Genomic DNA, 25963 nt, shown 5'->3' on the forward strand with positions numbered 1-25963 from the left:
CACTCATTTCTCTACTCATGGCACCAGTCCACCGTGACGGTCATGGATTGGTGCGATACATGAGGGTCACATAGGGTGAAAGAAGGATTCCCCTTCCTGCATGCGAAGCCATCATTGGGTCACCCACAGCACAAATTTCAATGCATCTCCGAATTTTTATCATTCATCTATCTGCACAGACCTCAAAGTGATCAGTAGCTGATCTAACGGTGGATTGGCATGAAAAAAAAAAAAAGGTAAATCCTTCTTTCGCGCAAATGATACATCCCCAACCCTGAAAGACCATGTTATCATCAATCCACCAATCACTGCATGCTGGTGCTGCGAGTTCCAATGGAGTGCTTCTAAGGGAAACCTTCGGCTTCGTATCACAAACTTTTGCATTAGTGCAGTGCCTTCATCAATGAGACGAGCACTGTTGCCCCCTCATCCTATGCAATTTGAACTGGTAAATGAGCCCCGGTGGTCCGACAAAAGCAACGGAGGAACAGCTTCTCGTACATTTTGCATGCAGTGACCTGAAAGCAGCATCACATAAAAAGTATATGCATACCAGTTTCTCTTCTTATCCAAGGAAACAAGCATTTGGTGTACTATGATGCTGTCCACCGTCTGGTAATTACGATCCCATCTGGTAATTGAAATGCTTTAACAGAATGGATGGTTGTGCTCTCACCAGATACTTCAGATGATGGACGGCTGACCAGATCAATCGTGACTCCCTATTTGGCAAGGCCAGCTTAAAGAGCTGTGTGGATCTTCTTCAACCTTGGCTGCTCAAGTCACACAGAACATCAAGCGCTTCATTTTTCTCTTTATAGCTAATTGTGATTATTCCAACACAAAATTTATTGTACAAATTCGATTAAACGTGAAATTTTCCCTTTTAGACCTTTGAAACCATACTTTCTCCACCGAAGATGAAAGAAGAGAAGGGAGTTCTTTTCCTCTCTTTTCCTTTTCATGAAAACAGTGACCTCCCCATCATTTCCAAAATATGCACCAAGTAACATAAACTGAATTCAGTATAATGAAACCTCAAGCTACAATTTCCAAGAAAAAATAAGATCAGTCCACCAAATGATACATCATGGAGAACAATATCAGTAAAAAATTGAACATAATGAGCATTTTGGTGGTGCAAAATTCAATTTGGCAATGAAAAAAAGTTGTTTTTACATCAGGATGCGGACAACAGCAAGGCCAACCGCAGATATTGAAACAAGAGTACCGATGCAGTACTTTATAACATCATATTTTGCTGCCTCTAACTGAGCCCGTAATGCATGAATTTCCTGTATACAATGTTGCCAGATACATTTGTTAATAAGAGATTATAACTCAGTCATTACTTTATGTAAATTTATTTTCTAACAGGCTTTACCCGGTCAAGCTTCGTAGTGAGATCCGTAGTTTCTGCACTCTGCTTGGCTAGCTCATCACGAATACGCCTGCACTCATTAGTTATATACAAAATTACATATTCTGGATAATTAAAAAAGGGCAAATATTAATCTATACAAATGAAGCCTAGATTAAGCCGTCATAATTTTTTATGCTAGTTGTGATTTGTAGTACTAGGAGCATCAACAAGTTGATCAAAATTAACCCTCAAATGGGTTTTAGGTCTACCACAAAACAAACAAGACCAATCCCACAATGACTAAATTAACCTGGATGGTTGGACCCACCGATCTAAAGCTGGAACTGCTTTTGAAAAAGATAACAAGTGCCTGCTGTACAAGAGCATGCCATTTATTTCTAAACCTGATAAGATTACATCCTTTTATACTTGATCTTCGGAAATCTTGCAGAAACTGATTCCAGCTGGGCCAGCAGTGGCCCAGTGGTAGATGAATTTCTGATCCAGATTGTCCGCATCATATTTAACACCCTAACATAAATTTCTTCAGTCCTCTCACCAAAATAAGGGGGGGGGGGGGGGGGGGGGGGGGGGGGAGGGGGGGGGCAATACAAATACATTTCTTTTAATTGTATTCACATTCATTAAATGGCCAAAATATGGCCATTGTGCCTTCAACTGCAAGCAAAAGCAAAGAATATTGGAAGATAAAACAGGAACATGACTCAGGATGAAATGATAACCCATGAAATACATGAAAACTTGGCGTTCCTCTTTTCCTTACCCTCGTTCAAGGTTTAGATCCAAACGTTGTCCAGCAGTAACTTTGTCAATCTCATACCTGTCTCGGAAAGATGGAACTTGGCATGAAAATGCTTTTACTCATACTTCATATAGAGCAATAACATTTAATTTTTTTAACATGAATTCAAACCAGACCTAAGTTCGCTGCGCATTTTCTCAATATCACCTCGAAGTTTTTCCGTCTCACGTTGCAACAAAGAAAAATGGTGCTCCTGCATCCAGATAACATAATTACTTTATAGTAGTCACTGAATGTCTATCCTAGAACTAATAAATCGTCTAAAAGACTGCATATATTAGCTCTCTTGCGTTGGCTAACAGTTCACGAGGAGCACATTTGCAACAAATTTCCTACTTTTACTGATGCTTTGAGAAGCATACAAGTTTTGCACAGATAAAATATTTAAAGGCACATTGATTGTATATTCTCAAACATGATCAAAACATGGTTCATTTCCATCAGATTTGAAAAATATGTAAAGCATATTAAGATCTAGATGTAGAACAAGAATTGGATTAAAATATGATGTCTTCTCAAAGAAGTAGAACCACAAGTTCTTGAACAGTGAAAATAAGGCAGAAGCTTAAGTCCTGTACATGAACATAAGCAGAAAACCTTTCAAGTCAAAGCATTCATTAAATTCCAGTCACCATACCAGCAGCATACCATTGGATATCCTACAAAGCCTGTCGCCACCTATAACAACAAACCAATTATAGGCTATTTGATTGAGCAGCCGGGAAACATTTCTACCGTACAAAAGGATATATTAAAAAACATAGAACCACTGTTTTGACAAGCAGTCTACTTAGCCGCACATGGGTATGCAGCATTCCAGAGCACTCTGCACAGTGTATAGGCCACCTCTGTGCATAGGTGACATGGCAGGTGCCTAAGTGAATGCAAAAGCCAATGCCCTGAATATGTGGCCCTCCACCTCCTCTACAATTTTTCTTAATTTTCCTCTGCATTTTAATTGAAATGTTTCTACTTTTCTATTCTTTGATCTACTATTACGAATTTTTAAATATGAACCACATAGGCACCCATCTAAGCAGCCAATGCTGCTTAGGTAATAAGCAGCACCTTGACTGCTTGTATACGTCAGCCACCTTTTGAAATCTTGTGCAGAATCCTACTTCCTTATCATTTAGTAGCATATGACCTTTTATATGAATCTCAATCTGATTCAGTCCATCTTCCATCCATCTACCAGGCAACCCTCCAAGGAAGATTTCGAAAGGTAACAAGAAACCCCTAAACTTAATCCGTGCTTTACCTTGGTCCTTCATACCTTCTGATTGCTACAATCTGACCTGTTCTACCTTACATTTAGCTAGTTTGGGATGCACATCACTTTTCCTTTTCTTTGAGCAACAGCTGATTCCTCATGCATATCTGAATCAGCTGATGCATAGAAACAAAGAATAAAAATAATGCTCCTCTTTTGACTTGCCCCACAGAGAGGTCTAGCAAATATGTTAAATAGGATATTATCTCCTAATTTTTCCTGATGTAACCAAATTTTTCTCTAAAAAAAAAACCAATTTTTCTCCTAACAGAAGTGCAAATCTCCTAAACAGATTCTCCTCAAAACAACACTTCAAGTAGTATGATACCAACCCCCCACCAACATATTTACTATCTGTTGCACCAACCAATTATGGGACATACTGCACCAACCTGCTAGGCCACCAGTACTGAACAGGGCTCATCGGTACAAACACCCCAACAACACATTTACTATTTGTTGTGCCAACTTCAATAGTGCACCATGTGCCAATACAGGAACATAATATATCATACTAGCAAGGTGGTAATACAAGCCCTGCTACCAAAGTTTGAAATATTACTTCAAAACCTTTATGAAAATTCCATCTGTCAGTTGAAAGAAACTTGAAATAAAATAAAGAATATAAATTTGGAATCTTACCATCTGTCAGTTGACAGGTACTTGACATTTAAATGGCATTCGATCAAACCGATTTAAATTAAATTACAATTGGCTATCACAACGTAGATTTTACACTAAAAATAATATAATAGGAAAAGCTATCAAATGATAACATCAGTTTCAAACTTGTGCAGCTGAAATAGGATATGTTACAATGCTATCCAAAACATCTGTTGTAGCTTGGCCAGAAAAGGATCCAAAACCAAAATTTAAAACTTTGTTGCTAAAATAATATGAAAAGAGTGGAATTCCTTCTTGGAAGTGTTGCAAATAATACCTGCAACTCTCAGATATCCCAAGGTTGTTGGCCTATTTAGATGCATAACTCAATGGATACGCAGCCATTTAGGAAATCCAATAGCTTCCTGGAACAGACTTTGACACACAAACTTTCTAATTGCAAGTTTTCTTAGACAAGTCATCATGACTGTGAATAAGGAACTCAAAAAATAACCACAGAATTAGTATAAGGGTTCAGGTCATGTTTGTGTACTTTTTGGTTGCGATGTACAAAAAAAAATATTAGTAACATCTGAAATTCAATCCATGGCCTGGATTTACTCAACAATTGTTGGGATCAAGTAACCAGGCCTATATATTTTCCATTGTCTAAATGAATCTTTTTTGGTTCTTGCCCAATCTTTCCTTGAAAGCTGTAACTATGTTTACATGATTGAGATTGATGAGTTATTAAAAACATGCTGCTTCTTGGAGTTCAGGTGTTTTTCTTGTGAAAACTAGGACGTGTACTCCTAGCTCTCTCTCTCCCCCCCCCCTCTCTTTTGCACATCACCTTACGACATTGCAGCTTCAGGAATAAACTGATCCAATCCATCTCTATCAAGTATGGTCACAAGCATGCATCAATAATGTCTTCAAGTTCTATTTTCTTCCAGCGAGTCATAAAATTCTTTATTAAAATATCAAAATGTCAAAGCTTATGACATGATGTAGCACACGGGTGAGATGGTTTTCTCATTGGAATGCCTAGATACCTAAAATAATTTGACAGATTAATTTCATTTTCCTTTGTCCCAATCTTCTATAAATCCATTTAGTTCATCACTTATTAAGGCAATGGAAGTCTCCATGATAATGAGGCAATGTAGTCCTCGCCTTCTTCATTCTTTTTATGAAGTTTTTACAAAATATGCACCATTTAATTGATGGTCAACAAAAAAAACCAACACATAGTTTATGCAATTCATTAATTAATGGTAATGTCCAAATACGTCCAAATACCAAATGAGATGCCAATTTCAACCTTTATTCAATTTTTGTCAGCACTAAGAAGCTGTCGCAATCTTTCCAATATAGAAAAATCTTATTTAGGATGAGTCTTCAAAAACTCACCCAATAGGCTTGTTCTAATTCTTTGAAAAGAAACACCAAACAATGATAAACATGATCTAGTTCATCAAGATTTGTGAACAAAATAATGGAAAGCTTTACAGTGACAAGATGTATTGCCAACACATTATAGTTCCCATTAACAGCAAGGAAACATAATTTTGACACTAGCAGGATGATGCAAGACAAATATTTTACTATTCTTCTAGAATATAATTATTATTAGTACTTCAACTCTGGGGTTTGAATGCTTCTTTTTTGAGTCCTAAAATAAGCTTAGGCAGGAAGAAAGCCAAAGGCCTGTTTGTTCACTCCCAAAACCCAAATGAACAAGAGAGAAGAGAAGAGATGATAAGGAAGTGGCAAAGTTGTTCTAATTTGTCGGGAAAGGGTGAGTAGCAAGAACATTGCTCCGGCATATGGGAGTAACAGACATTGGAACGATCCTTTGGCAAGCAGTAACAATGGTATATGATTTCACCATTTTCCATTTTCTTCCTTTCTTTTCCATGCTTCCCTACTCCTCATACTTGGCTGCTGCTCCTCTCACGTACCTCTTTTTACCCCTCTCCCCCCTTACCATCTATCCTCCTACCACCACTCCCTTTGTTATTACTACTCTTCCTCCTCTTTCCCTCCACTTCTTCCATCCTCCTCCTCGTGCTAGTGCTGCTGTTCCTCCCTTACTGCCACTAATAGTCATTGCTTAGTTGTTGTTGTTGCTGTTTATCAAATTTTCCTTAACAGTTCTCTTTTACAATGTCCAAAGATATCTTCCCCCCCCCCCCCCCCCCCCCCCCCCCCCCCCCCCCCCGAGAAAAAAAAAAAATCAATAGCAGTTACTAACTTGAAAATCTATTTCAAATTCTAAAGATTTTTAATTATATAATTAAGTAATACAATTTCCTTCCAACTGTCAATTGATCTCATCCTAAATCCCAATATTTCATTGAAGTGTCTTCTTTCTATACTGTGATTTCATGGATCCTGCTCCTCTATTTATATCATCTATTTTCTGAAGTTTAATGTTTAAAAAAAGTATACATATACAGAATGCATCTAGGTTATATGGAACTTCCTAGCTATTAGATACTGCAATGGCCTATTAAAACATTGAGCAACATAGACGTTATTTCTTTTTTTTTCTCAAATAATTGGCATATGTGTGTGTGTGTGTATTGCAGAAGCTTCTTATCACTTGTATGGATAGATTTAGTTTTTGTTTCTTAAGATTCTAGTATCAGGTATATGAGTGGTCAGTCTTGATTATATAAGAATTATTATTTGGTTGATTATATCGTGCTCAATAAATATCCAATGTTTTTCTCCATAATGGACTAGATCACCATTGCTTCCATTTCCATCCAGCAAATTTTGGCCCATCATGTCGAAACACCCTCCTAACATAGACAAAGGTAGAGTAACAAATCATTGTGTTATTTGTTCTTTGAAGTCGAAAAATTTTTGGCTGATCATGATAAAATATTACATTTACCAATCATGATAATCTTTCCCAATCTAAATTGTGGTGGGCATTTCAAAGGTTGGTGGAAGCCTCCAATGAAAATGCCATCTTGAGACCAAGGCAGGTTGACTAGCTCAACCTGCTCAACCTAGGACCCAGACAAAACTGCAGATTGAGTCACTCCCAAACTCGCAAATCCTAAAACCCCATACAACTCATTGGCCCGAGTGGGTCAACCACTTTACTCATCCAATCAACCTGGATTCGGCCCATCAAGGTCCAACCACATTAAGGGTACTAGAACAAAATAAAAAATTAAAAAAATATAATATTTACTACCTTAATCTTTAGGATTAGAATTTGATCTCAACTTATAGCAAACAATTATCCAAGTCCAAGTTCTCTTCATCATCAATGCTATCATAAGTTACCAATAGGATATGTTATGGTAAGAGATGTTAGGGTATATTATTTTTAGTTATTTTATATAAAAATAAGTTGTAAGACTTTATCACTTTTCTATTACAAATGCTCCATATACAAATAAAACTATGGTCTGTTGTGCCGGTACCGGACACTAAATTGATTGCCCGGCGGTATGGGCTGGTATTGTGTCGTGTCAGGCCTGTATCGACACAGTAGAGGAGGCGGGGGAGAGGGCGAACGAAAGAGAGGAAAAGAGAGAGAAAGGGAGAGAGGGTGGGAGAGAGGAGGGCCGGCGGAGGCTGGCGCCTGGGCTGGAGGCGAAGGTAGCGGTCGGATCTCCTGTTTCGTTCGAAACAAGAGCTTTTTAATTTTGCAAAACTAAAAACTAATCCAACTTCATATTTTAAAATCGATTTCATAAACTACAAAATTGACCCCTTCTTATTTTTAAAGGTATCCAAAAAGTATCTCGAGTATATCCAAAAATTATCCAGAGTATCATTTTAATTTTGAAAAATTGGATACTTAAAACGCAAGTATCAGACAAGTATCAATAACTTATATGTATATATATGGGCATGGCATGTGATTTAAGTATATCTACGCTTTCTAGATCAGAATCTGGGCCAAATTATAGAACAATGCTTTAAACATGCCGACATATCTAATATGGCAATGACAAAAAACAAAATAAAGGTCCTTGGGACTTCTTGCTTCCCATCTTAAACATTGCCTTTCCCACTTCTTTAGAATCAATCCCCTTCTCATTTTGAACTTTAAGCATCTAGGTCTAGTCTCCCACCCTATCTCCTCTCAAAGAGGTCAAAAAATTAGTATACAAGCACCTTCTCAACCCCTTAACAATAAGTAAAATCTACCTAATAATACTATCGTCCATCTATTTACCTAAAACAAAAAAAAAACTTTATATGTATAGCCCATTTTTTAGCCAATTTGTTTCAAATATTTGTCACTACGCTTGTTCTTATTTTCTTATCTACTCCATGTACTCTTGAAAAGATATTTTTGATTTTCTAGTAAATTCATCTCTAAGAAAGATTTTGTTCTTCCACTTTCACATCAAAAGCATTAACCTTTTATAGAAGATGTTTCAAGCATGGGTCAATGTCCTCAAAAAATTCTGTTCCCACAATAAATCACTCCCCTGGACTTTCTAAACCAATACCTTCTCCAAGATTGAGGTCCTTTGACCATGTTCGCACATACTTAAATGAAGTAGGAGACTGATTTTCTCCTATGAAGTCCAAGAAAACCATAATATGATCAAGGAAAGGGAGCTTTAAAAAGCTCAGATCGCAAAAAAAAAAAAAGAAAAAAAAAGAAAAAAAAGAAAAAGAAGGGCAAGACTCCCACTTATGGAAAATCATTTTTTTGCCGTAGGAGGTTCCTCCCTACAACTAAATTTGTTTGACAAGAAAACAAGGTCAATTACATTTTTTTATGATATACAATAAATCTTGCTTCTTTTCTTTTTACTTAGTGTGGATCATCCTTTAACCAAAATAAAAAGAATTAAATTTTCAATCTGTAGAAGAAGATCCTTTTCATTAAGTCCATATGCTTAATTGCCTACAACTTGAAGGTCCATTTTTCTTAAAAACAGATAATAAAGATATTGGTTTTCCACCAACCTTCATAAATCTGATCATCTGTGCACTATTAAGTAACCAAAACCTCATCATCTCATAGATCATTCACCAAACCAAGTCCAAAACAATCACCATTCAAGTCTCCAGGGAAAAAAAAGCCTACTTCCATCCAAACAACAGTTTCATAATAATTATTAATAACAAGACTGTCAGTTTTTCTTTTTCTTTAACCGTTATAAGTCTTCATATTGCATTACATAATTTAGTTAGCCTCCCCACACCCCCCAAAAAGGTTTGGCTTTTGACTTCTCATTAAACCCATTGGCTCCACATTCCCCGTCCCAACCTCTAAATTTTAACACTTCTGCTAGGGCCCTCTGTCTTGACCTGTTACGAACGTTCTCTCTTCTAATTGACAGCTTTAAAAGTTTCTCTTGTTTTCTACACAAAATACATTTACCGGTGCACAATTTTTAGCACGAATATAGTTAATATTGCTATTTGGTTTCTTTTTAGCCTTCATCAAGAATTAATCCATCCCTTGCCCCTTTGATCCCTTCATCCAATTCAGGCCAACAGGAATTTTCACAATGACCTTAGAATAACGCTAGCCTATTCTAGACCAAACAATCTATCTAACATGAAACTATTATTAAATTCATTGCTTGTTGGTTAGAAGTTAAAACTTTTCCAAACCACATTAAGCACATTCAACAATATTTAATAATTATTCTTCCTTGACTAAAATCCTAAAACAATTATTGAATGAAAAGTACGGTGAAGGAATCTCCAACTCCTTCCCCCTAAGCACACGCGGGCAACAGATGTTAATGTACCATGTACATTGCTGTTAATACTCAGTACTTCAGTACCTTCCCATGTATGACTGTCAAAAAATACCTTTAAGTAGCTGATAGTATAGGAGGTATTAGATACCATGTATAGCTACTAACTACATATTACCTTTGCCATGTACATCTGATGGAACTCATAAAGAGTAAATTATTGCTGACAATTATTATGAAATACACCATCTATCTCAGTTTCCATGGTATCAAAATTGTGAGCTCAATACTGCTTTCTGGCTGCTCGTGATCGCAACAATCTCTCCATCATTATTTATTTGTTTATGATTAACATATTCTTCAAATCCACTGTAACTGATTTTGCTCTACCAAAAGCAACTCACAACAATTGCCAAATCAAGCAAAGGCCAAAATTCTAGCATCTTGCACAGTTTTTATACAACACCATCACCATAACTTATTTGTTTCCTTAGCCTCTGGTACAAACTTTGGCAATCCCAACCAACACCTTTTAAACTTCTCCCTAGAAAACAGAACCCTTGCTTACCCAGACTTCATAGACCCCTCTTCAACCATTTGTTCCCCTTCTTTCCACCTTTACACCCCTCCTTTGAGCACACGTGTTTATTTCTCCTCTTCTTATAATTTTTTCTATCCGACCCGCTATTTGCTCAAAACCAATCTAATCACAAAAGATCACATCTAAAGCTCTCTTCAGCTTCCTTATAGTCAAACAGATTGTTGGTAGAATGCAAATTAACACTTTTCACATTTGACACTCACATCAATGTTAGTTTAGTATTTAATAGTTGTTCTTTGCAGTTCCCGACTCTTTTCAACCCATCTTTGTTAAACTTTAGGGCAACAAAACAACCAGTGATCTTTTCTCTAGAAACCATCATGAAAGCAAAAAGCCTCTGATAGCATGTGACAAGCGAAAAGTAATGAACAATACTGACAATTTTTAAGAACAGAAATATCAAATAAGTATGCAGTTAAAGAAATTTAATATTACAAAAGGAGTTGAGGAATTTCTCATATAAGATGCAAGAAAACAACCTTATTCATACAAATAAGTTGGAAATGGAAATTGATATGATGAAACAAAGGGCTAGTCTCTTTTTGATTTCCATCTGCAAGTATCATTGTGTTGTCAAGTTGTCAAAAATTGCAACTTGCCCAGAATGGAAAACGTGAAGGTTAACAAAGATCCTCTAGTGAATAGAGGTTTGCAGAAGCCCTTGTTCTAAATGAATCTTCTGTTAGCACCATCTACAACCTCTACGCTCTAATCCACTTACTGTGGATGTTGTGCAAAGACATGATCAAGCAAACACTCTAGTACATATTCGGATGGAAAGATTTTTCAGTGTTTCTGACATGTCAAATTCATTCCTTCTTTTTCATTCATCTAATCCTTTTTTCCCTCTTCACTCACCAAAGTATTTTCTGAATGGATGGATATTTTTTCACTTTGGTGTTTCTAGATACATGAAATGCAATGCTACTTTCAGTTCATTGGCATCTTTCCCCCTTTACTAATATCAGACTGTTGATGGCTTTCTCCAAACTTTGATACTTGTGATGGTTTTGTTAAACTTCACTCTAGTGAAAGGACTCTTTCTGGTGTGTTCCTTATTCCAAAATTTTCAACCAATTTAGGATCCCATTAGAAAGTTGTGCAAACAAGGTCTCACCATTGATCTTTTGCCCTTAGGCTGTTGCATGCAGGACTGGTTGACTAGGAAGTAAATTGGGACATTACATAAAGCCAACCATTTGTTCTTCATTCACACCACATTCCTTAATGATTTGGTACCCACTTGACGTTGCTTCAACACAATATGTGTTCTATATTTTAGCAGAGCTACAAGTCTGCTCTTCATTTTAATCTTAGTGAGTATGCTTCTTCTGCTCCTTTTGATTTGTGGAGGCCTGCTACTACTGTCTTTATGGGATGAAACACTCACCATGTTATACTTGTTGCTGCACACTTACACATACCAGTATCTTACACATGCTCTACATGTGTATTAAGAAAAAGAAAAACAGGGGAGGTAGAGCTGGGGGAGAGAGTATTTGAGAGAGATAACTAATTCACTTGGGATTTCATTGAGAGAGAAAGATACTGTATTTAAGAGACATTTGTCGGGGATTCTTACATATAAAGAAAAAATAACATATTTATAGGACTACGCAAATGAGTCCCATGGGAGTTCACTCTTGGAGTCCAGTTTCAGATGGCCAACTTCATATTTTCCATTAGATAATGGTAGATTTGTTGCATTTGCATTCTGATTTCTTAAAAAATTTATAATCCTAAACATATTAGAAAAGCGATTTCCAAGAACTTGTATTTGCTTTGACTATAATAGCGAATATTCATCTAAGTGCTTCACTGACTATAGGACAGCTATCTTTCACTGATACACCAGAACTTAAACAAACATAAAGAAGTGTTAGCTCTCTCTACATACTGGGGTTGTTATATATCGGCCACCTCAAGATTTTCTAAGTTCATTTCTAACCAAAATGAGGCCCATCTCTAACTACAATTACCTAAAATCAGTGATCCTACAATAGAGGTCACTGCCCTCTCTGTGACAGGCAGAGGCCCATGTGTCTCCATGGTTGTAACTGTCATATAGTATGCCATGCCTCCAGAGCTCATTGCTTCTTAAAACCAACTCATACTGGATTGCCCAACTAAATCTAGAGCAAGGTTGGTGGAACCGTCCGGAACCACCCGGTTCGGGACGTCCCGAGTCGTACTAGCGGCTTACTGGAATGGTTCCGGCAAAAAAATTGAAATGCCGACGCCAGAGGAGAAGGAGAAGAAAAGAGAAGAAAGAAAAAAGTGAGCAGGAGAGGGAGGGAGGCCGGCGGAGGGTCGGTAAAGCCCACCCGTACCAGTGCCAGTCGCCACCACCCTCCGCCGGCCTCCCTCCATCTTCCTCCCTCCCCCGCTCGCTCTCTCTCTCTTTTGCTCTCTCCCACGGTCTCCTATGTCAGTACAGGCCCGGCACGGCATGACACGGCGCGGGCCCATACCGACTCATGCTGCCAGACAATCAATACGGTGCGTGGTAGACCTTGATCTAGAGTAAAATGCAAATGGGCATGCAAAATCAAAAACATAACTTTTTGGATCCACTGGAAAGTGTAAAGCTTGATTAGTAGCTAAGTATTGGCCCTGAATATGGAATTGATCATCAAGCAACATTGCTCTATGGTACTGCCCTTGGGTTGCCTTGTCAATGACACAGTCAGTAGGCTTCAACATGCCCTATATGCTTGTCCGAGAATTTTGGATTTGAACTAATATGGTACATCCATGTTCATTTACAAAACAACTCTGGGATTTGTGTCGCTTCTTCTATATGCCCACAATATGATTATCACAGGTGGCCATTTGGATGGTTCAGATGACATCAAGCATTGTTTTCAATACTTTATTCAGTTTGGGAAAACGATGGCATTTTTTGCTACTTTCTCAGTACACCACTCAGCTACCAACCACAAAAATGCTTTTATATCGAGTATAAGTATCTATTTTATCACCGCAGTCGCAACGGAACAAATCCGTACCTGGGAGCTTTTCACTTCAGATTTGAATTTGGAAAGATTGGCATCCTGGATCATCCCACTCTGCACATCATCCCATTACATTCAACAGGCATGGCATCCGACTCCAAACAATGGACTCAATATTGCAAAAGGTTCGAAACAACTGACCTTCTGCATCTCTCCCTTGGAGACGAAGGATTGTGCCACATTCTCCAAGCTATCATTCAACACTTCAGTGATCGCCGAGGTGATGGCCTCCGCATGCTTCGAGGGCACGCCCTCCGCTTCCAGCCGCCTCACCTGCAACCCAAACACCAAGATTCCATTACCGGCACCTCGCATCAAAAAGAATCCGAACCCAAGAATGGGGGAAGGGGATGAACATACCAGCGCTAACGTGTCGACGAGAAACGCTCGCTTTCCGTTGGACTTGGCTAGCTCGGACATAGGGCGAGAAAGGGTGTTACCGTTCCTCGCAGCGAATGGAGCCCATCGAGGGCTTCGGTTGAGATGGAGAAGCGATCCTCCTCTCTTGAAAGCAATAGCAGCAGCAGCAGACATCGAAGGGATGCGAGGAAGATTTTTTCTCTACAAACTGTTATGAATCCAAATTGCAAACTCCCATCAGATGTTGGTGGGGGGCTCGATGGCTTCTTGGGCAGCAAGACATGGAGACATGGCTTCTCTTCCCTCTATCTGTTTGTTTATATTCCCCACTCAGTTTGCTTCCGGCCCCTTCGCCCTTGCCTGACCTTTGTCGCACGATCCCTAATAAGCGTTTGTTTCGTCTCCTTCAAGGAAAGAGGATGGAAGATGGAAAACGCCGCGGCGTGGAGTGGAAACCGGATTGAGGATTCGCCCGCGTTGCCAGCCTCTTGCTTTCTTTCTTTCTTTTGACTCGCCTCGCGGAAAATATGTTTTCTAGTTCCTTTTTTTAAGGAAAATATTTGTTGGTCCTCCTTTCCCTCCGCGCCCGCCTCGAGGGTGGGATGTCCGGTGTCCTTCGGCGGCCTGCCCGTTTTTCATTTCCTTCGGGCTTTATTGATTGTATTTTTTTTTTCGTACTTGCATTATTTAGTAAACTGTAAACTTTCGTCTGTCTTAAGGCTTCTATTTTTTTGGGGCGTGTGCGTGGTTATGTCAGCAAGGATGTGACAAATTAAAATTAATAAATTTCAAATGATAGTTTTGCTATAGTTTACTATCATGGGCTCGTTTGGTTTGCGGAAAAAGAGAGAGCGAAAATATGGCCAATGAAAAAAAATAATAAGATATCTCTTATTTGGTTAAAGTTTTCAACAGGGAAAGACGAAAAAATTGTATTTCCATAAAAATATAATTTTCATGTTTCAGGAGAAAGTTATTTCCATGAGAAACATAAAAAAATTATTTTTCTATGAACCGAAAATTATTCTTTTTTTATTTTTTTCCAAAAAGATCCTTCAGCATTAAAGAGGCATTAAAAACCTACTTTTTATTAAGAGTATAATAGAAATTACACGTAACTTTTCCAGAAAAGTGGATAGTCAACCAAAACATGAGCACTCTAAAAATCTATCACTTTCTCATGATCAACCAAAAATGCAAAAAGTATTTTTCAGACATTCTCTTTCTAGAAATCTGCTTCTCAAAAATTATATTCCAAGAAGAGAAATAATTTTCTGTGAACCAAATGAGCGTTTCTCCACAAAGTATGCACGAGCACTCGCACTCAGAGCAGGGGGGAAAAATAATTCCATCTTATTGGCCAACCCTACACGAACTTGTGACTTGAAATTGAGATTTTTTAAAAAAAGAGATTTCATAAATATTTATCAATAATTAATTTTCAAGAAATTTAAAAATAATTTCAGAGCATATCAATAAATAAGGATCACTTGTCCAAACCTTTGAACTGCTGTTATAATGTCAGCTATGATAATAATTCATATAAACTGGAGGCCATTCTCTTCGTGTTAGAATCAAAGATTGCATATACCAGAAGATAGGAAGTTTATAGTAGTTATAGACAGCAGTGCCCATGATACCTTGATCCGATGTTCAAGGCTGATAAATAAAGTAGATACTACTGCGATCCTGATCCAAAGTAGAGGCCGCTCCTGACCACGATATGTGCTTATCCGATCAGCCAGTTTTACCTGAATCATTTTTGAAAAATATTGTGTATCCCAATGTAAAGTATTAATTGAAGCAATCCACCATGGCGTTATTCCGCTGCGTCCTTGCCTTGGGACATGCCGCTGCTGAAGTGGAACCGCATAAAGCCCCTTCACGACTACTCTTTTTTCCGGGGTAAACAAGGTCCATCAAACTAACCCGAAGACCATGCGAAGCCACAATGCATGGTCCTGATCAATAACAGGAAGGTAGTCCAGTTCATGTTTAAAATAAATTGCTGCGTTACAAATGAATGTATGTATGGAGAAGAGGAAGAGCACATTGATGCTTCACAAAGAACAGGATCATTTGTAGTCTCGCCATGATCAGCACGCCAATACATCATAGATCTCACGTCCATACCCTTCTGAAATTATAAAATGGAGCCTTACAAAGGACAGGAACACTTGCCACGATCAACAACCCAATACAGCATAGATGTGATGTCCAATACATCATAGATCTGATGTCCATACAATTTGGAGTTGTTCTCTAGCAATTATAATATTAAATAAACCTATTACAAAATGCAAAAGAATAGTTCCAGCTGTGCTTGTACATTTGAGGTTAGGTTTCTACTTGGGACGCCTGCGGTCATACAATATGTCATCAAAGTTATCTTTAATCTGGTTGCCCACTCTGATAAGGTTCTTTGCCACGCCTGAAGCCACCAGTCCAGCGTTCCTAGCAAACCTACATCATTATAAGTTTCAGTACTACCAATTTTCATTTTAATGACCACCAGAACCAAAGACTGTAAAATGAAAATGCAATCCACATGCTTACTTGCTGAAAAAGTCCTGCCCCGATGACTGTGTTGGTCTGTAACCTTGTGGATGAGAATGAACTCGAGCATCTACAAGATTGCCGAGGCATCAGATCAGAATAACAGCCTTTTGGGAGGGAAAAATCAACTTAAAGTAAGAACTTCTAGATGTTCCATAGTCTGCAAGTGAAGCATTACTGCCTCAATTAAATTCTCAGGTGTCCTCAAAGTTCTGTGATATGTCGTTCACAACAAAAGTTGGAAGGATCGTGTCACTAGGAGATCCTTCATATTTGACATGCTGCAGTTCTAGGCTGATGAGAACTGGATTCAGAGTAAATATACACATAAGATGTATGCTCATCATAAACAGCATCTTTTTAGAATTAGGAGATATTGTTTCAGGTGTGCTATGATGCAACAAATATGTACTCATACAGGGAAACCAAGGTTTTAAATACCAATATCGAACTCTGTACCATTTTTCCACTGAAATGGTATGATACCCGTACCAGTGATATATATTGAAACTAACAGCATAAAACAAATGAAAAACCATAAATAGCAACCAGTATGGTTACGATAATACCATCTGTATGCACCGGTATAAAGTGGAATGGTTAATACATACCAGTATGGAAGGTTTTAGTATCCCGGAACCCGTACAAACACTCTTTCACATCAAAACAGTTTATTGTCGACTGTACTGTCCTGTTTCGTCAGTATTCAAATCCATGAGAGAAACCGATATACTCTGGTCTATCGGTAGATTTTGGCTTTTTTCCTCTTTTCCTTTTTAGTTGCCAATTAATATACAATGCTACATACAGCCTTTTCTTTTCCTTTATTTTTTTGTGTGTGCGCAGATAGATGGTGGGTTTTGGTGGCCCACCCTCCCACAGTTAACTTCCATTGGGCTGCCAAACCCCCATCCTCCCACAAACACACACCTTTTCCATAACAGGGAGATTTCTGATTTCTCTTAAACAACAAATGATGAGGGTATATATCCCAGACTTCCTCATTTGTAGTGAAATCTTAGGGAGGTAGAAAGCAACCTAAATCAAGACTTACAAGGATTTAGTTTCCTAGACTGCAGTAGAGCATACACCAATTGTTCTGGAGCTCCAGACCTCCATCAGAAGTCAGTTCAGATGTCCACTAGGAAGAGCGTGTTCTCCTACCTTTTTGAACAAAGGAGAAAGGAAGTTTCTTCCTAATAACAAAAATGATGCTGCAGGAACAGCCTTAATAAAGCTCAAGCTAGTCATCAAAATATTAGGAGGAACTACTAGGGCCTAAAGCAAGTGCACTTAGGCTAAAAAGTTACAGAAAATATGTTTTTTTTTTAATTTTGCGAAAATTTTCAAAAGAGACTATTTACTTAAAAAATTCTGGACATTGTTAAGTACCGTCCATGACTCCATTCTGTAGATTTTTCACACACTTTCTTCCTGTTTCTGTCTTTCAACATTTAGTTCTATCTTCTTATCTAACTTCTCCTCTGCTTAACAGAATTAAAAGATCTACCCCGAAAGGTTGTTTGTTGAATATTTGTGGAATCTACAGACTAGCCCATTGTCCCATCACATGTCTACTAGGCAAGTGTGTCCCATATGAAAAAAGCCGCTCAAGAAATTTGGAAAATATTACCACTTTCATTTCCTATATTTCAATTACAGAGGAAGTAACACCAATTTAAATCCCACGAAAACTCCAAATATTAATCATTTGCCTAGCTTTCAATGAAACTGAACTTGTGTTTTCCAAGGTTCAGCTTTATATCACAAAACATCAACTAACTGATAAAGACATGCTTACTAAATATCTCTATGATATGCACCACAAGCTTGTAGTTGATAGATTTCATCAGTTCAAGACACATGCCTCTTAAGTATATATACAAGCATTAGTTGTGCTTCCATATAAATAAAGTTCTCCATATATTAAAATACCTTCCTTACTATGAGCATGAGCAGGCACATGATCAGCAGTTGACGGTCTTCTATCCATTAATATCTGCAACAAGGTTTACTTCAATTATTAAATTAGCAGTAAAAAGAGAGCACTCAAGTTATAATTTTTGCATGTAGTGTAAAAAAACATAGTTTAAACAGCTCAGCGCATGCTGAAAAGCTTGACAAAATATTAGTAAGAATAGAAATCTCAACAGTTCTATATTTCAAAAAAAAAAGAAGAAGAAAAACAGATGGCTTGATAAATATGACTACTTTAGACAAAGATTTCTGATTTATGTACTCTGAAGAGTAAATATAAGTACCATTCAAGTCAACCAGATAGAATAAATTGTACACGCAATGCTCATGACTAGAAATAATATAAATTCCAAAAGGAACAGGACTGTTAGAGAAGAATTAAAACTGCTAACAGCTATAAATTCTGTATATTATAAGTAATGGAAAATCAAAGCTTAGATTGATCTGTGATGTAAATTGACAATCAGCAGACAACTTAAAATATGAAATGCAAAGAGTAGTATATAAAGCAAGGTTCGTCGTCTCGGCACCAGATCCTGTACCTATGACACACTAGCACAATATTAATACGATACGGTACAAAAAATTTTTGGTACGCCATCCGTACCGGATACCGGTACAGTATGCCCCGTACCGTCCGGTTTGGGCCGATACGGCATACCATAATATAAAGTTATTAATAAAGAAAGCACCATGAATAGAAAAGTAGAATGAAAGATCAGAATAGAAACGATCAGATGAAGACACACGAAATTCAAAGTTGTTTGGATAATAAGATGACAATGGAGACATAATTATCAAATAATTGCAATGAAGGAAGATAAGATATCATTACTATATGAAAGCTTTGCAGGGAGAGATTGGCTCCATGAGGCACATAAATGCAAAAAAAAAGCACTAAATAGTTTAAAATACAATATATATGGTATAGAAAGTCATTGATAAAGAAACCATTGAAGAAATAAAGAATGAAAATTACAATACAAAATACGGCCAAATGACTGCTGAAAGGCAAAATTGCTTGAATAAAAATATTATGCAGGTCATATTTTCCATAACAAGATTTATCTATTGATAAAAAATTAACACCAGATAATCATTAAACATCCAAGCACAGTCCGTTACGGATGTGAATTATATGGGACATCACTTCTCTCATATATTCTATGATTTCAAGTAAACATTGACTAAAAGTCTGCTAAAGATTGTAAACTGTGCTAAAGATTGTAATAAATACGACAACAGTTAACTCATATTTGCTTATTCAATCTAACGTTATACCGAACCATGCCCAAGGTGTCAATTTAGAAAATCCAGCATGTGCTGACAAATCTGGCAAGTTGACAGGTCAGGCAGAAGTACAATACTGGTATGTTTTGGCACATACCAACCTGTACACCCAAATAAATATTTTGTTGCAACAAGTAAATAGAAAACATATAAACAGAAAAAATATATGTATCATATCTTATTCAAGATAATTTTATCGACTAATCAGTATTATCTAGATTGCAGCTGCATATCCTTTTGAACAAATAATATAGGTGAATTTAGCATTAAACTTTATGTGAGGTTCTTGAATGCTTTTATTATAGTTACGTGTTTAACCACGTGTGCATTCAGCTCAAGCCGGAACAATGGATGTGTTCTCTCATCCTTGAATTATATTTTCTCTCCAGAAAAAAAAAGTGTGCTCAAGCAAAAATCACAAATTGTTAATCAATATAATCCGAGAGAATATTCTCAAAGTTACTGCCTCTTATGCTCTCCTTCAGTGAAGCAATATATTTCTCATTTCCCAGACACCAAATATAAAATAGAGAATTCCTTTGCTTTTGGGGGGAGAAAAGATTTTACCTCATATTTCAACCTTAATTAATTATTTTGTCACATTTCTCATAAATGAATAGACTTAAATATCCAAGTCAGCAGCAGCTGAAGAGCTGATAGCAAAATCACATGTGAAACAGGTTCTTCAAATGAGAAGCAAAGCTAGAAAATAACATATAAATGGAGAATCTATTGACAATTTGACACCAATAGAAGATAATATTACATGCCCTGGAAAAAAAATAATCCACATTATGTTTAAATTATGCTTCGTAAACTTACATAGTGGTAGTATATAAGAAAAAGAAAATAACATCCAAAGCCTGAACTTGGCAAAACAATAAATATGGTGGTTGTATGTGCGACAAAATGCCAAAAGGTAGTCTCTCGTTGTGAAGTTATCCTGGAGTAAATGGGTTAACTTATTACAAAATCACTTTATTTTGGAGTAATCTTCTCCACCCTATCAGGTGGAATAGTTTACCATGAATTATCCCTAAACATAACTCTGCTTACTTCCAAAATACTTATTTTATCCTTGGGATGAAGTAGCTTGCAAAAGAGCTTATTCTGGCATGCTAAAACTAAGGGCAGCAAAATCCAACCTGCACCCACCAACTTGCACAATCTTGCCCGAAATAAATGTGTTTGGGTGAGATTTCTTTTAAATCAGGTCCACTCCAGGTCAACTTGAAATAAACCCATCTACAAATGGGTGGCAAGGTTTTAGAGAGTGATGAACAGGCTGGATTATAGGTTTATACAACTATGCTTTAATTTTTAGTTACATGTATGATTGAGTGAAAATTAAATAGGTTGGTAGGTGGCTATCAGTTCACATAAAATAACTGGGTTGGCTATGTGTCTACATTCTCCAACCTGATCATAAATGATTCACGTATGGGTTGAGAGTCTTTTGGTCCGAACTCGGCCTAGGTGTCGCTAGTTAAAATGGTCTTTAAGAATAGTACCCTGCAGCTGAATGGAAATATATACAAACATGTTATCCTATGAGAGCTTTAAATCATTTATTAATTACTGATTTGCATATAACATTAAGTGCAGCAAGTATCATGCTAATGAAGTGTCATGATAAAGTTGTTGCATAGTGTGTGATAATGATGGCATTTGTCACATCAAGTCAGTGCAATGTACCTAGGTGTAACCCCAAATGTTACATCACGTGCATTCCATGCATAGCCTACTTTGTATTGTTTAATCACTAGTTGCATCATCTATGCATGAAGCTGTTTTCTCAGATCATATTTTAGCATCTATAAAGTAATTATATAGCTTCTTATGATTTTTACATATAACTTGAGATTATTTTGCTAAAGTAATCATATGCTAGTTTGTTTAGCTTGTGTTTTGGAATTTCTTTAGATAAGTGCACATGTTTACGACTAGTTCATCAATAATTAACACACATCCTTAGGATGACTTACGATGCCAGATTTGGTATAATGGGTTAGAAATCATATTTGAGTCTTCAAAAGCATGCCTCTCCATGTATCCTATCAACTATAAAAGTAGTTGTAGCCTAATGTAAAATGAAAGGCATTTTCCTCTTCATATCTTGATATTCAACTTATGTAACCTTTTCAATACTGTGCATTATCTTGTGCTTGCGGAGTGGTAGATATGGTATATATATTTGCCTCTAACTAGCAAAAGCATGAAACAAGGTTCGTCATCTCGGGACTAGACCCGTACCAGTACCATCTTATTATAATGTCGGTACGCAGTATGGTACGAAACAGCGAGGCATGCCGAATGTCAGTACGGTATGAGACTACGCACCGGTTCGGTATCAGTACAGTACATTAAGTATGGTACGGTACCAACCAGTACGGAAAATCTTGGCACAAAAAGTGTTGCTTCTCTCTTCTCCTTAAATTGGGTTAGTGATGACTAGTGAGGCCAAATTGTTACCAGCTGCTATTCAAACTTTACAGTGGTAATTGACAACACAAGTCAAAACAAAACTTCTGTTGATGAAATTACTAGATCAACATTCGCAATGTAGATATGGCATATTATTTACAAATTTGGTTTCCTATGCATATTTATCCTATTATACATGTAGAAACATGATATTTCATACAGAAGGAAGCAAAAAATGTAGAAACAATCCAGAAATTTCATCTAAGAAATCATAAATAAATAAATAAAAAGAGAGAAGCATGTCTGATAAGAACCTCCAGGCCAGCACAAAATGGCAACTCAGGTTGCTTCTCTCCCTTCTCCACAGAGCTGTCTTTGTTATTTAAAAATACTGAGTAACCAACACAAGCATATTTGAAGTCTGACAGGCTATGATCTTCTTGAGTAGCTTCAATCTCTGACTCCCCAATGCTGTAGTTAGGTACTGGTAAAAGGTTCAAATGTAAGAATATTTAGTTTCTTCTGTAATAAATTGCATGACATAAGTTTACTAGCACGAGATCACAAAAATAAAGTTGAGTAACTGTAATTACTAAAAAATATTCTCTATATCGTTCTTCAATCAGATTATAGCTAATAGTAAAGTTAAGGTACAAAGTTGTTTGCACCATATCCTGCATGTACACTCAGACTAATGGGCTACCTATTTGCGCCATGTACGGTCGGGCCGATTGGCCATTGGGATTAAAATTTATTATGTGATGTTGGAGTGGTTGTATTGGTCCAATGGGTTGGTCCAGTATAGTCAGGAGCTAGTCATAGTTTAAGTTGGTTGAAGCGGGAAGGTCTAATCATTAAAGTCTAAAAAAAGTAACCGACGAAAAGAAGCAGGATGGTTGGAGGCATAGTAAAATAGGGGAGTGGGTGTAACCGACGACGATGTATATGCATAACCGTATTGGAAGTAAAATGGTATAAAAAAAGTGCCTGTAAAAAGAGAAAAAAGCCTCTTTTTCAGAACAATGAAATCTATCTTTTATGTTATCTTCTTTACATTGCTTTAGTTTTCACAGTAGATTTACAGTAGATCTAGGTAGTATCCGTTATCCTCAAAAGTTCTTGAAGTTTCAAGGCACTTGGACCCTATCTTGTCTTCCTCAAGTTTCGGCCGCAGGCCGGTGGCATCTGCGCAAGACCCTCGCTCTACCATTACCTTTCTATCCCATTTTCAACCAGAAAATAAGGGAAACAAAAGTATAGCAAAAGTGTGTGTGTGTGGGTTGGGGGAAGGGGGGCAGGGATGGGGGCGAAAAGAAGATCAAGCAACCACGTCTGTCTCCCTATAAACTATGAATCTGTGAGTTTGAGATCCATATAGGAAAAAAAAAGTTAGATAAAAAGATTGTTGTCCGAATTTGAACATCCACATAATGAGTACTTGAGTTCTTCATAAGATTCTGGATTTTATGTGGTAATTGAAACCAGTTCTTTCCCTGCACTTCATTATCGGCGCATATGCACTATGCAGTTTTATGCCAATCTTATTTGCAAAATAACCTAGAAATCGTAACAAGGTAACCCTAGGGGAAAAAAGATGCATAAAACAAGAAACAAGTCATATAGAGCAAGAAAAGCCGGAGGTACTCCCAGAATTTCCATAAAATACAGTGTCCGACAACATTTATCCTGGTTTTGTTCCTCACTGGATGAAACCAAATCTGGTTGAACTACACGATTAACAGCAAGAACAGTCCTTTACAAGACCATAAACGTCAATATTTCTTGATTCGTGAATTGATCTCTTTTCCCGGTACCTTAAAAGGCACGATCAATTACAAGGTTCAAAAAAAAGGAAGTTTCACAATTCATCAAGCGCTCACCCAAATACGAAAGAATAGTGAATAGATCTCTTGAAACTCGCCCTCTTTCCTCATTCACACGAAATCAATCGTTCGACCTCCTATTCATCTGCATGCATCATTTATTCCCCTTTAATTGGTTCTTTTAGAAGCAGAAAACCGAAAAAAATATTCTTTTTCAAATCATCGAGAAACAGCTTAACGAAATCTAATCAAGAACCCAAAGAATCTAGTAAAAAAACGACATCAAGGCCAGGGAAAAAGAAAAGGGCGAGAGAAAGCGAACCTTGTTGCAGGGTCCTGGTGATGCCGACGCAGAGGGGGTTGCGGGCCTCGGATTTGAGGACAGAAGAGTAGAAGAGGCATCCCTTGCAGGACTTCGCCTTGGGATTTGGGGCATGGGCGGGGCTTTGGCGTGGATCGCGACCCCCAACCGATGAATCCTCCTCCATCGCGCGAACTCGATTGTTCTCTTTCTCTTGCTCCGATTTGCCCCTTGCCCTAAAGTCCGATAATGAAGGGGTTATTCCACGCCGGCGAAAAAGACGAGGGGGATATCGCCTGCGCCCCGTGGGCAGGATTTTAGAAGCGCGTTGTCTGATATCGAGGTCCCGGACACGATAAAAAATAAAAAAAGATTCGGCTCTCCCCGAGCAAACGGAACGCGTTTTGAGACGTTTGTGTCATAAGATGGTCAGGAATGGGTTCGTATGCCCGGACCCAATCTGAACATAAAACGATTAATTGGGACCTCCAAATGATTAGGACATGTTTGGCTCACCATCGAAATCGAAACTCGAATAAATTTGACTGAAAATTAGAACAGTTAGATCCTCTCATGTGTTTGATTCATGAGTAAAGTGAAATTTGAATACATAGATTTGGAAGATTGAAACATTCCAATTAGAACTTCTTTCAACCAAATAACTGGAATAGGAGTCATTCATTTCTATGTCTATTCTAGAGTCCAACTTTCTTCAACCAAATATATCCTAAGTAAAAAAAAAAATTAGATAATTTATTACGAATCTATCCTCGTCTAGACGTTGAAGATGAAGTTAGGCTCATTCAGGTTGGAGTCTAATTGCCCTGGACCCTAATTTTTTATAGCCAACTTGAAGCCTTATCCATGGCGGATTTAATGGGCACATTTGCATGGAAATGGTCACAACCTTTTAATATCTGTGATGAAGTCAGTCCATGCCTACAACAAAATTAGCATGAAACATTATACTGTTGGCACATCATGCCCAACAACACAACTTGATCTTTAAATTTTGGAAGATATATTAAGGCATGGAGGACCAATCACAAGCAACATGGAAACATTTTAATTGCTAAATGAAAGGCCTTTCCCTTCAGTCTGAAAATACTCTTGCAGCACCCTGAGGAAAATATCCGCACAACGAAAAAGGCTTGGGACCACTTTAGGCTATTCTAACATCCAATGCCATATTCATTGACTCCTTTCAGCTTTATTTTGCGGTTGGCAGGAATGAGGACAAATTATCTCCTGCTTTAGTGAGGTGTTTCTTTGATGTGCCTGAAAATCATTTAGCTTTTTTATCACTTACCAACCATGCAAGTCTAAACCTTAAATGACCAGATATCTTTATGCAAGGGCCAAGATTATCAAGCTATCGGGTGGATGCTTCGGCATGCACAGCTTACTAGGTTTCACACTAGTCTTTTTGCAGTCGTCTCACTGAGGTTGATGACTAACGTCGGATGCATTTGTTCCAGTTAAAGGTTAGCCTGATGAAAACTCATAAGTTAGACCTATTTGACATTTTCTCATGGAGTCATGCTTAGCAGTTGAAAATATGGGAGGATCCAATAGTTTCAGAAAATCTTACTCCCTGAGAAAATGTATATTCCACAAATGACTGGATTCTCGGAGTGATTTTCCTGCCAAGGTATATGCACTTTGTACATACAGTGAGAATGCTAGTGGGGGAAACATTTTGAACAAAATAAATCTGTGTCTTGAAGCACTGGAAATTTGTTCCTTCATGTCTGGTTCACATCTAGCCGACTCGAGCAGAATAAAAATTACAGTGATTTAACTATATATCTACATTTCAGGAGACATTACCTGGGTCGGAGCTATGAACCTTGACACTG

At 37.6% G+C, this 25963-nt stretch overlaps 2 protein-coding genes across 2 annotated transcripts; both read right to left on the bottom strand.

The window, feature by feature from the left end:
• Positions 1-998: 998 nt before the first annotated feature.
• On the bottom strand, positions 999-14417 carry LOC103708488 (protein FMP32, mitochondrial). Its single transcript, XM_039121350.3, has 7 exons — positions 13734-14417; positions 13515-13646; positions 13368-13427; positions 2303-2379; positions 2148-2204; positions 1385-1451; positions 999-1295 (listed from the first exon to the last, which is right to left on the bottom strand). The coding sequence occupies exons 1-7, from the start codon at positions 13905-13907 to the stop codon at positions 1176-1178; spliced, it is 687 nt and encodes a 228-aa protein (XP_038977278.1). The 5' UTR covers positions 13908-14417; the 3' UTR covers positions 999-1175.
• Positions 14418-15848: 1431 nt separating this feature from the next.
• LOC120107857 (uncharacterized) lies at positions 15849-24444 on the bottom strand. Its single transcript, XM_039121357.3, has 5 exons — positions 24126-24444; positions 22295-22464; positions 18225-18288; positions 16290-16359; positions 15849-16196 (listed from the first exon to the last, which is right to left on the bottom strand). Exons 1-5 carry the CDS (start codon positions 24289-24291, stop codon positions 16079-16081), a joined length of 588 nt encoding a protein of 195 aa, XP_038977285.1. The 5' UTR covers positions 24292-24444; the 3' UTR covers positions 15849-16078.
• Positions 24445-25963: the final 1519 nt, after the last annotated feature.

Source organism: Phoenix dactylifera, chromosome 3, assembly GCF_051530095.1.
Source record: "Phoenix dactylifera cultivar Ajwa chromosome 3, Ajwa_hap1_PhDact_Kaust_v1.1, whole genome shotgun sequence".
NCBI classification, from domain to species: domain Eukaryota; kingdom Viridiplantae; phylum Streptophyta; class Magnoliopsida; order Arecales; family Arecaceae; genus Phoenix; species Phoenix dactylifera.